Source organism: Pieris napi, chromosome 15 (genome assembly GCF_905475465.1).
Source record: "Pieris napi chromosome 15, ilPieNapi1.2, whole genome shotgun sequence".
Lineage (NCBI taxonomy): Eukaryota > Metazoa > Arthropoda > Insecta > Lepidoptera > Pieridae > Pieris > Pieris napi.
The window spans coordinates 572,552-587,539 of record NC_062248.1 but is presented as its reverse complement, the minus strand read 5'-3'; the positions used below and the strand labels follow the sequence as shown (position 1 = coordinate 587,539).

At 33.4% G+C, this 14,988-nt stretch overlaps 2 protein-coding genes across 2 annotated transcripts in view; both read right to left on the bottom strand.

Moving 5' to 3' along the window:
- Positions 1–134: 134 nt before the first annotated feature.
- On the bottom strand, positions 135–1,450 carry LOC125056802 (retinol dehydrogenase 13-like). The gene is made up of 2 exons (XM_047660090.1): positions 1,368–1,450; positions 135–1,276 (listed from the first exon to the last, which is right to left on the bottom strand). Coding segments are annotated over exons 1-2 (903 nt in total). The 5' UTR covers positions 1,369–1,450; the 3' UTR covers positions 135–374.
- A 4,470-nt stretch (positions 1,451–5,920) lies between these two features.
- The window catches only part of LOC125056552 (cadherin-23), a 31,931-nt gene continuing 22,863 nt past the window's right edge, over positions 5,921–14,988 (bottom strand). The window contains exons 16-24 of the mRNA XM_047659702.1: positions 14,621–14,747; positions 13,478–13,653; positions 12,983–13,103; positions 11,590–11,756; positions 10,550–10,860; positions 9,451–9,511; positions 8,230–8,390; positions 6,597–6,847; positions 5,921–6,365 (exon numbers count right to left, since the gene is read on the bottom strand). Of these exons, the coding sequence (XP_047515658.1) occupies positions 6,253–6,365; positions 6,597–6,847; positions 8,230–8,390; positions 9,451–9,511; positions 10,550–10,860; positions 11,590–11,756; positions 12,983–13,103; positions 13,478–13,653; positions 14,621–14,747 (1,488 nt within the window). The 3' untranslated portion in view covers positions 5,921–6,252. The remainder of the gene's footprint in view (positions 6,366–6,596; positions 6,848–8,229; positions 8,391–9,450; positions 9,512–10,549; positions 10,861–11,589; positions 11,757–12,982; positions 13,104–13,477; positions 13,654–14,620; positions 14,748–14,988) is intronic.

The window sequence follows — 14,988 nt, the reverse complement described above, 5'->3', positions numbered from 1 at the left end:
TCTGTAACATTTAAACTATTTTTTTTGAACATATTTCAATTATAATTATGCTTTTATAGACTAACCCGTAATCGTACTTTTAAAAATACCAAGTCATTTAAAAATAAGTTCACCATCAATAATAACAAAAAGAGGATGTTGACATATAATCTTTCTCTTTAAGCATCTTATTTCTTTTGTTTTTCCATCGCTTGTTACCCATTGCATCCCTAATAATTGATGTTATTAGTTTTTACTTGTAAGTTATAATAAATAAATATCATTATTTAAACATATAAAATAAATCACGTAAATTACGAAATAATAACAGATAACTTCGAGTTAGTACAGGTGTCTCACGTGGGTAATTAATTAATTAATTGTTGCAGATATAATTATATCTGCAACAGCTCACGCAATTCTTCGTCACTCAGTTTAACGAGCTTAGTTGATTGTTCCCATAATTTCTTAATGCTTGATACATTGTTTGCTTTTGAGGCAGCAGCAATTTTCTTACAATTTTTATAGTACTCTCCACTGCCTTTGACAGACTCATCTACGCCTAGATAAATTGCTGTCTGCGCCCCCTGAAACGCTGTGTTAGCAAAAAGAAGAACCAAACTAAATGCTAGGAAGCCGAGAAATTTGCTCGTGCTTTTGTATATTCTTGTCGCAGCATAGCCCGGGTCGGAACAGTTCACGACCACGTTCGTACCTGATAATCTTCTGGTCAACTCTTTCGAGAAGAATACTAAACATAGTTTGCTATTACTGTATGTTCTTATTGTACACCAGTAACCGGCTCTGTTATAATTGTCAACGTCCGAACTTGCGTATCTATGTGACAGAGATGACATATTGACAATTCTCGCTGGATCTGATTTGGTCCCAGTTTTCTTTAGAAGGGGCAGTAGAAGTAGTGTGAGTAGAAAGTGGCCATAATAATTGACTTGCATAATAAAATTGAGGCCATCTTTGGTTAAAAAATCTCCAGGTATTCCAACCCCCGCGTTGTTCACTAAAATGTCCAAACGATTTTCTGTTTTCTTAATTTCCATAGCGAATTCACGAACGGAGGTTAGGGACGATAAATCAAGGTGTTTAAAGATAACATTTTCATTACCAGATTCTTCGATGATTTCTTTCCTTGCATTTGTGCCTTCTTCTTCAAAAGGGCAAGCGACTATAACCTTTGCGCCCCGTTTGGCAAAATCTTTGGCTATAACCAATCCTAAACCAGAGGTACCTCCAGTAACCAAGGCAGTTTTGCCTTCCAAACGTCTATTAGATGAGCACACTGCAATATTAACTTTATGATAAACACTAAGAGCTATTAAAGCCCCTATTATTAAAATAATTATATATAACATTTTTAATCACACCTATACTTAATGATAGATAATATCTATAAGTTGCACGAAACGACAGATACGACCGTCGAAGTTGAAATACTGCAGAACATAGATTGTGATTTGTTATTATTAAAGAGGTGACGTTATACCTTATTTGGGTATATAAAGATAATTTGTATCAGATTTGTATCTAATAATTAATGTCTGTCTGAACTTCTGACTACAGTTCTAGTTTAAATCCCATTTAATATGTATAAATAGCCATTGTCTGTTACTAAAATATGACCTTTATACCGTAAACAGTTAAATCATACATAATTCGGGGTCACGGTCCGCGTTATTAGTCTAGTCGACAAGTTGAAAATGGAACAAAATAGAGATACTGCTCTTAAAATTATGTGCGATAGCTCATTGGATCCGGAATGACGTCTAGAAAAATGTGCTAAAAGCGTGTATTAGCACATAAAAAATTGCAAAAGTTATAGACAATTAAAGATGAAAAAAAAATGGCATTTAGTTTTTTGCCAATATTTAATAAACTATTAATATTTAAGAAATTTCAAATAAAGATTCTGAAAGAGGAGGAAATTTTCAATAAAAAACTCCCAGCTCCCGGAACTCTATCTCCATTATTTATAATTTTAATTTAACGCTGAAAATAGGTCTGCGGGTGAAATTTTTAGGATTCGCGCGTGGCGACAAAAGCGACTACGGCACATTAATTAAAATTATTTAAGGTATTGAATATTTTTTTTTAAATTTGAAAAAATTATGGTGTGTTCTGAACACTATAATTAATTTATTCCCGTTGAAAATTTTACTTATAGTTAATTTTTCAACAAGTTAAATAATTGTTAACTAACGAAATTTTCTCGAACGACCGTCTTAATTGTAAGTGAAAAAAAATGTTTAAATAATGGTCGTAAAAATATTTCGCTTCGTAGAGCCTTTCTTACATACATACTTAACAAGATCGTGCCATAAAAGTTAAAAAAAAATATTTATACTTTGTTTATAACAATTTTTTTACTTAAACAAAAACTTAAAAATCCATGTAATGTTGTTAAAATTTTTTTTTTTTTCTAAATCAACATATAATCGTTTTTTTATTAATACAAGATATTTATTGATTTGCAAAAAATCCCGCCATTTGTTGATAATTTTTTTTTAAACAAATTGATTAAATCAATATTTTTTTTTTTAAATTTTAACACAACTTTATTATATTAAAAATTTTATGATTTTTAAAAAAAATTTTTTTCCTTAATAACAATGTTTAATTGTTTATAATCGTTTTTTTTAATTTTCTATTGTTTAAATAATTAGTTAAGAAATTTTTTTTTTCTAAAAATCATAATTCACAGTCCTCTATAAAGTAACAGAAAAAATTTTTTTTTAATCAACAATTCTATTGAAAAAATTTTTTTGTAAATTTTTTGATTATCATGAATATTACTTTTATTTAAACATATATTTTTTTTTCTATACTTTGTTATATATGGTTGTTTTTGTTAATTTTAGAAGTTTTAGAAAAAAAATAAAAAAAAGTTGAATATTTGTTTATAACAAATTGGTAAGTTAATAAACAATAGAATTGTTGATTAAAAAAAAAAAATTCTGTTACTTTATAGAGGACTGTGAATTATGATTTTTAGAAAAAAAAAAAATTCTTAACTAATTATTTAAACAATAGAAAATTAAAAAAAACGATTATAAACAACTAAAAATTGTTATTAAGGAAAAAAATTTTTTAAAAATCATAAAATTTTTAATATAATAAAGTTGTGTTAAATTAAAAAAAAATAATATTGATTTAATCAATTTGTTTAAAAAAAATTTATCAACAAATGGCGGGATTTTTTTTTTTTGCAAATCAATAAATATCTTGTATTAATAAAAAAACGATTATATGATGATTTAGAAAAAAATAATTTTTTTAACAACATTACATGGATTTTTAAGTTTTTGTTTCAGTAAAAAAATTGTTATAAACAAAGTATAAATATTTCTTTAACTTTTATGGCACGATCTTGTTAAGTATGTATGTAAGAAAGGCTCTACGAAGCGAAATATTTTTACGACCATTATTTAAACATTTTTTTTCACTTACAATTAAGACGGTCGTTCGAGAAAATTTCGTTAGTTAACAATTACTTAACTTGTTGAAAAATTAACTTTAAGTAAAATTTTCAACGGGAATAAATTAATTATAGTGTTCAGAACACACCATAATTTTTTCAAATTTAAAAAAAAATATTCAATACCTTAAATAAATTAATTAATGTGCCGTAGTCGCTTTTGACGCCACGCGCGAATCCTAAAAATTTCACCCGCAGACCTATTTTCAGCGTTAAATTAAAATTATAAATAATGGAGATAGAGTTCCGGGAGCGGGGAGTTTTTTATTGGAAATTTCCTCCTCTTTCAGAATCTTTATTTGAAATTTCTTAAATATTAATAGTTTATTAAATATTGGCAAAAAACTAAATGCCATTTTTTTTTTTCATCTTTAATTGTCTATAACTTTTGCAATTTTTTATGTGCTAATACACGCTTTTAGCACATTTTTTTAGACGACATTCCGGATCCAATGAGCTATCGCACATAATTTTAAGAGCAGTATCTCTATTTTGTTCCATTTTCAACTTGTCGACTAGACTATATATGTTTAAACTAGTTTCTACTCTAGAATTAATTGCTGTGCATATTTTTTAATAATTAAACGGTATACACGAATCCGTGGTTTAACCAGGCGTATAACTCGGAGGTATACGATTTCATTCCCGGTGAAACAATTACTGTATCGGGTTGGTGTAGGTCTGGTAACTGAAATAATCAACGATAAAGAGTGTCTGTTATGCCCAAAGGAAAACAAATCTAATTTATGGGCCAAGGGAAAAAAGGTGCCTCAAAAAAAGGTGCATAGAAGATATAGAAGCGTTAGCAGGAATCAGAGTGGAGAAAAAAGCCATTGTCATTTATTTGAAGAGAAGAGACAGATCTGAAGGAGGCCTTTAACCGTAAAGTGGTTTCGATCATTGGTACCTACTGAAGGAAGCTAGGATATTAGGATTATAAGATAAAATTATATAACAAATCTAAGCTGTAAATTATTCTTTTGTAAATATCTAGTAAATAGTTTTTTTTACAAAACTGGGGCAAACGGGCCGGAACATTATTAATAAATAGATAGATATTTTTTTTAATAGTAGGTATAGAGAATAAAACAAATGAATCAATATAAAATTTTATTTACAAAAATGTATAAAATAAATAATTTGTATGTATGACTTAGAATGTAACGTACACTATAAAAACTAATAAACTATATTTTTTGATTATAAGCCAATGTCAAGATTGTATAGGTTACACAATTTTTCCATTTTGAAGTTCTGAGGTCTTCTTTTCTTCAAGTATTCTCAAACACAGACTTAAATTATACATTTTCAAGATCATATCAAACACATGTTCTAACTACAGAATCAATACAACTTTGTGATATTTTAAGTTTGCGAAAGTATTGTTTAAAGTCTGAAGACATTTATAGCTTCGTTTATGATTTTAGTAAAGGAATCACATGAAAAAAAAACAGTGGCGCTACAGCCATCTTAGATCTGGGCCACAGATCTCTGTATCTGTTTCACGATCTGTTAATCTAATAGGCAAGTAGGTGATCAGCCTCCTGTGTCAAAACGCCGTCGACTTTTTGGGTCTAAGGCAAGCCGGTTTCGTCACGTTTTCCTTCAACGTTTGAGTAAAAATGCGCACATAAACAGAAAGTCTATTGGTGCACAGCCGGGGTTCGAACCTACCTCCTTTCCTCCTATGGTTTTATTCCCTATGGAGTAGATACTTGGGCCATGGGGTTCAAGTGCACAGGCGATAATTTTTCGCCTGGTGGAACGAATAAGTTACAATACAGCGAAGAAATGCTAATTAAAAAAAAAATGTCTATTTATCCTATATTGTTATTACTATAGTATATACTATATATATATATATATTACTCTAGGTTACATTGTACCTACTGTATATTTTTATGAAGGTCATGAATAAAATATAATATAATTTGAATTGAATGACCTCAGTATCAAGGAAAACAGCTGCTATGTAATGACATATACAATATTCAGTCAGATATCACATTATTTGTACACACTTGATAACCTTTTGATTAATATGGAAGCAAATATATAATGATTCATTAAAAATAACTCAATCAGCAGGGTTACCCTGTAACTTCGGTTGCAAAATTTAATTTCATACAACGTAATATTAAAACTTTTTGAAAAAAAAAACGTGTGCCACTCGGGGACTGCCGCGGTAAAGCTATTGCATAGCATTTTTAACTTATGCAGTTATTATTATTTATTTATTTTTTATTTATGCAGTATTTGTTTTTCTTTGATATTATTTCAATCTACCACTCTACCAGACTCAGACTAAAACGCCTATACGCTCTGTCTCACTCTAACGCGTACCGGCTGCACCGGCCGAGCTCACGCTACGTCACCGATCTCGTCAGAGAGATGGGAATGCGCAGTATGCGTTCTGTCCCACTCTAACGCGTATTTGCCGCACCTATATTACGTCATCGTGTGTTAGGTTTTTTTCGTTACGGAATTTATTGATTCGGTCGCCGCGTTCAAAGCCCGCGATAAAATCTATGCAATAGCTTAAAAATTATTTTTTTTGTAAAAGGGGTTTTAAAGAATATGAGCGTCGGATGAATTATTGGAATCGGATTCCAGACATTGACATAAGTCAAATTTGGAATCGGTTATTACAGAGGAAAATTATCAACACACACTGTCCCGTTATCAACGAAAAGTAACATATTTTGTCTTTTAAGTAAATATTCTTTAAGCTGATTTTTAAGAGCGTAAATAAGCGTAACAATTGTGACCATTTATTATATAACTCAAGTAGAATAAAGCGGTTCGGCGTATATCCTGGTAGGGCCCGAAACGTTCGTCGGGGGCCCCGTCGAAGGCTCTCGGGATAGAAGTAATGCGGAGCGCATTCGACTTTTCGCTGTAAATATATATTTTATTACTTTTTAAACTTATACAACGTATTAACGAGTCTATAACATACGATTATACATATAATATATGTATAACATAATGTATGTATTTTTGTAAATAAATAAATGTTCGGCCGGATATTCGACTTTAAGGTTGGCCGAATATTCGTGATTCAGTATCCGGTATCTATCCATCTCATTTCTACTTATAACTATTACTTGAGCAGTGGCAAACTTACCATTCGAATGCATACAACACAGGACTACGATAGCAACAACAGCGGCTAAAGGCAACACACCAGCCACCGCTAGGAGGGCCCTCTGTGAGTGCGAGTGTTGAGCACGTGGGGCCCCACACTCGGTGATATTTCGGACCTCGTGCGATTGTAAAATCTGCTGAAACTCAACCCCTAAGGATCGGATCGTTGCTTTCATGGCTTTCGGTGTTAAAGCTTCACCCGTGTCCGTTTTCCGGAACTGGAAGCAGGGTCTGGAATAATATATTTATTAAAACCTTAAACAGGTTACATAAGTTATTAGGCTAATCGCTAATAAGTGATTTCTTGGAACCTCAGAAAAAATAAAAAAAATAAACACCAACTGAGGGTAAATTACAAGAAACGCAAATTAAGTGAGGGCCAGCAGTGAATCCTAAAAAAACCAAAATGTATTTAAATACTTTAATTAATCATAATAATTAAAACTTAACTACTAAATATAAAGGCTGATTTACACAGGGTCAGTAGATAAGTCAGTCGCAATGCCAATGTCGCCAATGTCGGCGCCGCGACTGACTTTAACTGTTTACATGAAGGAAGTAGTAGTGGTGCGTTACTCACGATGAGCACACGTGTGTGAAGTCAGTGGGAAAAATGAATTCGCGAAAACAACTGAAACGACGATTTAATTATTTGTTGAAAAATTTATCAATTTTTCTGTTGAATGAGTGAATAGAAATGGTAGAAAATGAGATAACTAAAAATAAACGACAATGGGTAAGAAAATGGATTGACGATAGAAACGAAACTGGTGGCTCTGCTTTGTTGCTGAAGCAATTGCGATTTGAAGATCCTGCGGAGTACAAACTGGCCATATAATTGCACCAATTTTAAGGTTTCGTCTTCGCTAAGCTTCATTTTTATTGCCAGCGAAAAAAACGTGGTCACTCTACAACGCATCGGCAGTGAGTAACCACGCACTGACTTGTCTGTTTACACGGGGTTTATTTGGCTGGCGCGGGGGTGCGCGGGTGGCGGGGGGCGCCAACTGACTTTAAAATATTCGTGTCCGAATATTCAAGTCAGCGCTGACTTCAAGCCACTGTACTGGCTTCAAATCAGTTTACACAGGGTTTTTTTCGGGTCAGCACTGATTTGCCTCGAATTTGTAGTCAGTTACTGACCCTGTGTAAATCAGCTCTAACTATTTAATCGGCCCGATAGGTGCACGACAAATAATCTATATTATAAACTTATCTAGTTGAGAATTGACCGGTCCGATGTGAGGTATCCGATCAAAAGCTTCTGATCTCTATTGTCCATTTCCTTTTAAAACTGTGTTGCGTAAGAAGGGTACAGGTATTGGTTATGCGGGGCAAAGGGAGTGCAATGGATATGTAACACGCATAAAAATTTACAGAAAACCAAATTTACATGTATCACTACAAATATAACTAAAAAGAAATAAACTAAAATCTTTTGCTGCTTGCTGAGTGCTTTCCTCGACGAATCAGAATCGCAATACCGCGAGGAAATGCTGCCAGCGTTAAAGGCCACAGGGACCAAACTTTTTAAATTTGTGTTAATTTTTATTTATCTTATATTATTATTAATTCGGAAGTAAATAATTGTAAATACTGTATATTTGTCTCACCCCAAGTTGTCATAGAAGGCGTCGTGCGTAGCGTCATGTATTTGTATCTTCAGCTGTTTCTGTTCCAGGACCTCGGATATGTTTTGCTTCAGAGCTGCGAGACGAGCGCGTCCGGCTGGCAACACTAGTCTCAACAAATCTCTCTCACGGACAACCACCACCTACGAACAAACATATATAAACACAATCTGCTTGTTGTATGGTATCTCGTGTTTATGCCATAAGGTCGTCCCAACGAACTATTCTACGTGCGCATTTAACACTCGCTCGTACGATGAAGGAAAACATCGTGAGTCACAACCAGCCTGAGACTCAAAAAGTCGACGGCGTGTGTCTGTCTCAAAAGGCTGATCACTTACTACTTTAATAGGAAAAGCTGCCATTAAAGAGATACAGAAATCTGAAGCAAATACAAGACGAGACGTCTCCCAGACGAGTACCTTCTAGAATTTTCTTGCTTGCTATACAATATAATATAATACTAATTTATTAATTTCAGATTATATCCAGATTTCCTCTAATGGGGCATGGACAGCATACAAATGCGTGTTCTTTGTGATCAACACATTAAGGATACCATTGGTCCTCTGTAATTTAAACTTTGAACTTTTGCTATATTTATAATTTTATATACCTACCTGGCATATGTTAATGCAAATTATGTATCTTTACGTAATTATGTACAATATAATAATAATCGTAACGAGAACAAATGAGAAAACGTTTGACGATAATGTTTGAGAAAAGAGTTATATTAAAAGTTAATTTAAATTATAAATCAGAAAACGATAACAAATTGTAAATCAATCTTATCTATCTATCAATCAAATGAAAATTATAAGTTATAAAAGATTGTAATTATACATTTATTGACAGATGATTAAAAATATTGTATTGTAATTAATATGTTTCATTTTCGTGTTATTAAAAAAATAAATGAATAGGGCATTTTTGGTAAAAGCAGGTGTTTCATTACTAACGTAAATGTTTAATTACAATATAACGGATTACATAGATATAATTAGATTAACTTGCAATTAAATTACTTTGTAATTAATAACTGTATCTACTCATTGTAATTGATTACATAAGTAACCGATTAAAAAGTTTTTTAATTACTAACTACAATGTAACTGTAATTTGTAACTTTTAATTTAATTACTTTTTGCCCAACACTGCCAAAACAAAATCGAAGCTGGAAAAAGACTAAAAATAACTCACCTCAACGTGAAGGTCGCTGAATCGGTCGGTCTCGTTTGAATTATTTGCTCGTACTGTCAATCTGAAAGGAAAATATGGTTCAAATGTTATGACAGTAGATATTTTTTTTATGGGACAGGGGGCAAATGAGAACTTTAAATAAAGTGATCATGGACAGCTGCTACGCCGGGAGCTATGTTTAGTTGCCGACCTTTTAGAGTAAAGTACTTTTAATAAATAAACACTTAAGAACCTGATGCGCACGTATTTGCGGATTTGAAAAATAATTTCTTATTACAACCTGTTTAAAAAGAGGTGCACTAATTACACTTTCCGGAAGCCTATTCCAGTCAGACACTACTTTCCTTTATGTCATTTATTTTACGTTTTCTATTTTATTACAGATACTAGCAGACTCGGTGAAGCGTCGCTGTGTCTAAGGTTTTTGTTATATCACATGGTGGTAAACTATTCGAGAAAAACGGTAGGAGAACGCCAGTCGTCACCATCATGCGTTTTTGGTGGTTATGCGACGACTCATTGGTCTAGTGGTTAGTACCCCTGACTGCGAATCCATTGGTCCCGGGTTCGATCCCCGGCTGAGGAGAACATCAATGTGATGAGCATTTGGTGTTGTTCTTAGGTCTTGGGTGTTTAAATATGTATTTATATGTATATCTATCTATAATATGTATGTATATCCGTTGCCTAGTACCCATAACACAAGCTTCACCAGCTTAGCATGGGACTAGGTCAATTGGTGTGAATTGTATTTAAAAAAAAAAAAAAAAAATAAAAAAAAAAAAAATAAAAAAAAAAAAAAAAAAAAAAAAAAAAAAAAAAAAAATTGTAGCTTATGTGAAACGTTGGTACTTTCAACACAGCGTCATCTGTTAGAATTGTGACTATCAAATAATAAACAAATATTTTGCAATTAAATAATATTGCGGGTATAAATTGAAATGCAAGCTATCCTATCTTTTAAGTTAGATCAAACCGCACACGGTGTGCAAATTTGATTGAAATCGGTTCAGTAGTTTAGGAGTCCATAGCGGACAAACAACGTGACATGTAATTTATATAGGTATATTAAGATTAAAAGAATTTGAAAATTACTCACTTAAATATACCATCAGCATAATGTATCAAATTCTTCATGATCCGCATTTCTCCCGAACTATTGTTGATAACAATTACGTCTGTGATGTTATCCAGCGATTTCGACTTGATCGGTGATTCGAATCTCACGTTCACGACGCTGTAGTCTATGGGCAGAGCGTCGGGGTCCTTGTCTATGGCCTTCGCGATGGCGATTGTCGTGTCTATGGCCACGTTGAGCCGGACGCCGATAGTCATGTTCGTGGTCTCGAATTGAGGCAGGTGATCGTCGACGTCCAGGACCTTTATCGCCACTTGGACTTCTGATGGATCCTACAAAAAATAAAATAATATTGTCAATAAACAATTTTTTTTTTAAGGGTTTTAGAGTTGCAAGCGGTGGCCCGGAGTAAAGTACCGCCTCGCTTTGCTGAGCACACCAAGCTTTTTGGAGGCTAACTTAGCCTTCCCTTCCAAATGACCGCGAAACTGAACGTCATTCGATATGTCAACGCTCAGTATTCTGATGCTAGCTGAGGCTTTTAGGAGAGTGTTATCAAAGAGAGGAAATTCTATTAAATATTATTTAAAACATAATATCAATTTAATAATGGAAATATTTAATTAATTGCTATATATAACTTTGAAAATTTGTACCCCAATGTTCGTGAAAAGGAAAAACAGTTCTGGGTCTAATCTAATAAAATTTAATCCAAATCCTTTTTTGTTTTACCAGGATTCGTCTTACGAAACACCAAAACAAGCTCCTTCAACTAATCATACAAGGCAAAGTGGCCGCAGACGCACGTCTCGGTTGAAGAATCTTAGATAATGGTTTTATCAAAGTCCTTGGACTTGTTGTTCATTGTTCAGAACTGCGGCATCTAAAATTTAAAGTAGCCATGATGATCGCCAACCTTCAAATGAGATGGCGCTATAAGATGAAAGATTCGAAAGATCCACGTTTTTGCGGTCACAATTCTTCAAATTAAATAAATTTTGGTGCAAAAGTCTACATAAAATCATAAAGTTTAGGAATCGATTAGGACGCTTAATACTTACCAGTCTGTTATAGGATCTAGTGAACCTAGGTTTAGAACCTAGTTTGAAACATTTGATAGTGATGAGAATGCGCGCTAAGCTCTCCCTGTCGAGTCTAGCTCCGGCCTTCACGAGTGCCTCGCTGTTGTTCGTTCTCTCTAACTTCACGTAGTCTAGCTCATTTCCCGCTGAAAAACGTAGATGATATAGCCACTAATTTTAAATTAATTCATTGATTTAATGTTCTAACGATTACAAAATAAGATATAAAAAGTTAAGCGGACGGTATCCAACAATATAATAACGCATGCACTACTCAAAGGTTAGCTACGTGCACGTACACATACGCGCTACACAGTTTTTGTGGTTACGTGCGAGTGTCGATAAAGTTTGAAATAAAATACATTTTAAATGTAAATATAAGGATTTTAATATAATAAATGTCATGTGGAATTAAAAAAATATTGGTTGTTTGTAAAGTAGGTTTACGATCGAGATGTTTACGTGATAACGTCTTATTGGTGATATAAGTTTTTGGGAAGTAAGGAATTAATGAAGATAACAATTTTTTCAAATTTTAAATTACATCTATCGTTTTATTCACACTTTTGATGATAAATTTCGGGTGTAAAATGACAAGTTTACTTATTCGACTATGATATACATTTTTCTTCATACATACATTCATACAAATCTCCATTCGTTTGTATGCCGCTAGAGTGAGAGAGACGGGAGATCGGTCCGTCTCTCTCTCATTTTACCTGCGATCGCGCTCGTGAGGTTTTGGTGTGACACAAGTTTCTGAACATGTCACCCGACTAAAACGATTTTAAAGACGTTATCACGTCAAAATCAAATGTATATGCTCCATTGGCTTAGTGGCTTGAGCGTGTGGTCCGTTCAAATGACGGCTATGCACCAATAGATTTTCTATTATAAGTGCGCAGTAAACACTCGCTCGTACGGTGAAGGAAAATACCGGGATGAAACCAGCATAACCCTATGTCCAGATTGAGAATAAACGAGTTAGGTCTGGTTATCCATAGGTCTTTTCACACTTCGAAATCAATTTTCCTTTAGTTTTTTAAATTTATGAGTCCATATATTTTTTCTCTTCGTGTTTGTAGTTTGCCTATAAATGCTTGTCAAAATAAATCTTGTATTTTGTTTAACTTAAGCAACAATGTATCAGTATGCCGAGCGAGCAAGGTTTTGTAAATGAGTAATCCAAAAAATCTACAGCATAATATGTCGGGTTGATCATCTACATATCCACGAGAAAAAATAAATCACCAAGAAAGAAATCTGAAACCAAGACCTTGCAGCAACCTGAAGAGCCACTGGCTTTTTAAACAGGAACAAATATCACTTAAAGAAGACAACGAAATAAATGAAAGAAAGTCAAAAAAATTACCTGTTATTCGATAATCTATGAGCGCGTTATCTCCTATATCTTCATCGACAGCTTTAATCTTTCCGATTACGGTTCCGATTGGCACCTCCTCTTTTGTTGTCATCAGTAATGGTGGATCGTCCTGGAAATGCGGTAAAATATCGTAATGCGAGTTCTGGAGCTTGTGAGGTATGATTGTGTATGTCTTAAAAAAATATATGAGGACTTGATATGGTAGAAAGAGTTGTCGGCTCCTCGGCAATTCCATTAACTAAAATATATCTGCAATTATTGCAGAAAGAAATACGGTTTGGGTTTGAATATCTGGAGATTCACCTGTTCTGGCGTGGATAATATAAGTTTGTTATTTAGTCATAATATTATGATACATTTTGAAAATAAATATAAATAAAAACAGAAGCTCATATGGTAAGTAGATAAAACAAAAACCATTTCTGATTTCTATTGGTATTCTAAGATCTTAAAACAAATAACAGCAGAAATCTTTCGTCTTACTAGATTCCTCGCAAAGTGTGGCTTATGATCGTCCACATCGGTGACGTGAAGTGTGACGATGCGCGTGCTCTGTTGCGCAGGCGCACCTCGGTCTGAGGCGACGAGCACCAACGTGTACGCGGCTTTTCGCTCCCGATCCAGCGATTGGCGAGTTGTTAATACACCTGTTTCTGAATCTGGAGATAATAATAGTGTAAATAAAAATGCATAAATTCATTCCAAAATGTTAATCTATAATTTTAGCTATTAAACATTTTAATTATTTTATCTAAAGGAATAAATTATATTTTTATTCAATTAACAATTTCAATTCAATTAACGATTTTTAAAGTGTTTTAAGTATTTTTCCGCAATAATTCATTGTAGTATGTACGGTTTGTTGTATTTGGTAATTTGGGCAAGAACTTTTTATGGACAGCCTGGACTTGGTTCGTAGATGGAATAACAAAGATTTAATAGGGATGGCGAATTCTAGATGCAGCCTCATCTAGAATTCGCTGCTTGGAGACACGTGTGATACCCCAATATACGAAGAGCAGAAGACCAAGTGGTCTGAGAGGATAAAGGGGGAATTTATTAAGTAAACACCTAGATCTTTGTTTGTAGCAACGGTAGCAAATACAGTCGCTACGTTTTTATTTCTAATAATAACGGCTACAATTCGCGTCAATTTGTAACTGATTAATGATTATACTTAAAAAGATTATTTATTTATTCAAATTAGCCATATCATACATAATACTATATTTACTTATATGTTACAGTCTTATATCTAAAAAGTATACTAATTTAGGTAAACAAACTAAATTTAGGTTACAAAAAAATACCAGAAAAACAGCGGATTCGATAGGCACTTTGCTAACAATTCTTTCTTTAAAATTGATCAGCCCACTACCCAATATACATACTCCAGCTCCGGATTAGTACTGCTTAATCCGTTATAAGCGCGAATAATTCGAAAGAGAGGTGCCTGAACTTCTAGTTTTTGCAGAAGGAATTTGGAAAATTTTAAAGTTGATGTAACTTATGAACTATTTCACATTTGAGTTAAGTTCACAGATTACTATTTGATATTGCGACTAGACCACACTAACACGGGATCTTGAGCCTCCAGCAAACCTTTAACGATAGATCGTTTCTTACCAATAGCGAGTACTGCAGCATCATCACCGGTCCTTTGAATGTGGTACGTGAGCTGTCCAGAAGGCTGCGTGGGGTCGTCGGGATCACTCGCCACCACTTGGTACACCACTGACCCAATCGTGGCATTCTGAAGTAATTAAACGACCGATCTTTAGAGCATAATAATTTGTTATGCAAAAAGCATTCGATAAAATAATGAATGCCACGTATTTATTGAAGTTTAGAATATATTACTTGTTACTGTTGTTTATTTTGGTAAACCTTTATAGAAAACATTAAAATAGAATAAAAATACTAGCAACTTTTAAAAAAATATTCCAGCAAAACAGCATGCATCTTTCGCATCTTATCTTTATATATAAATGAAA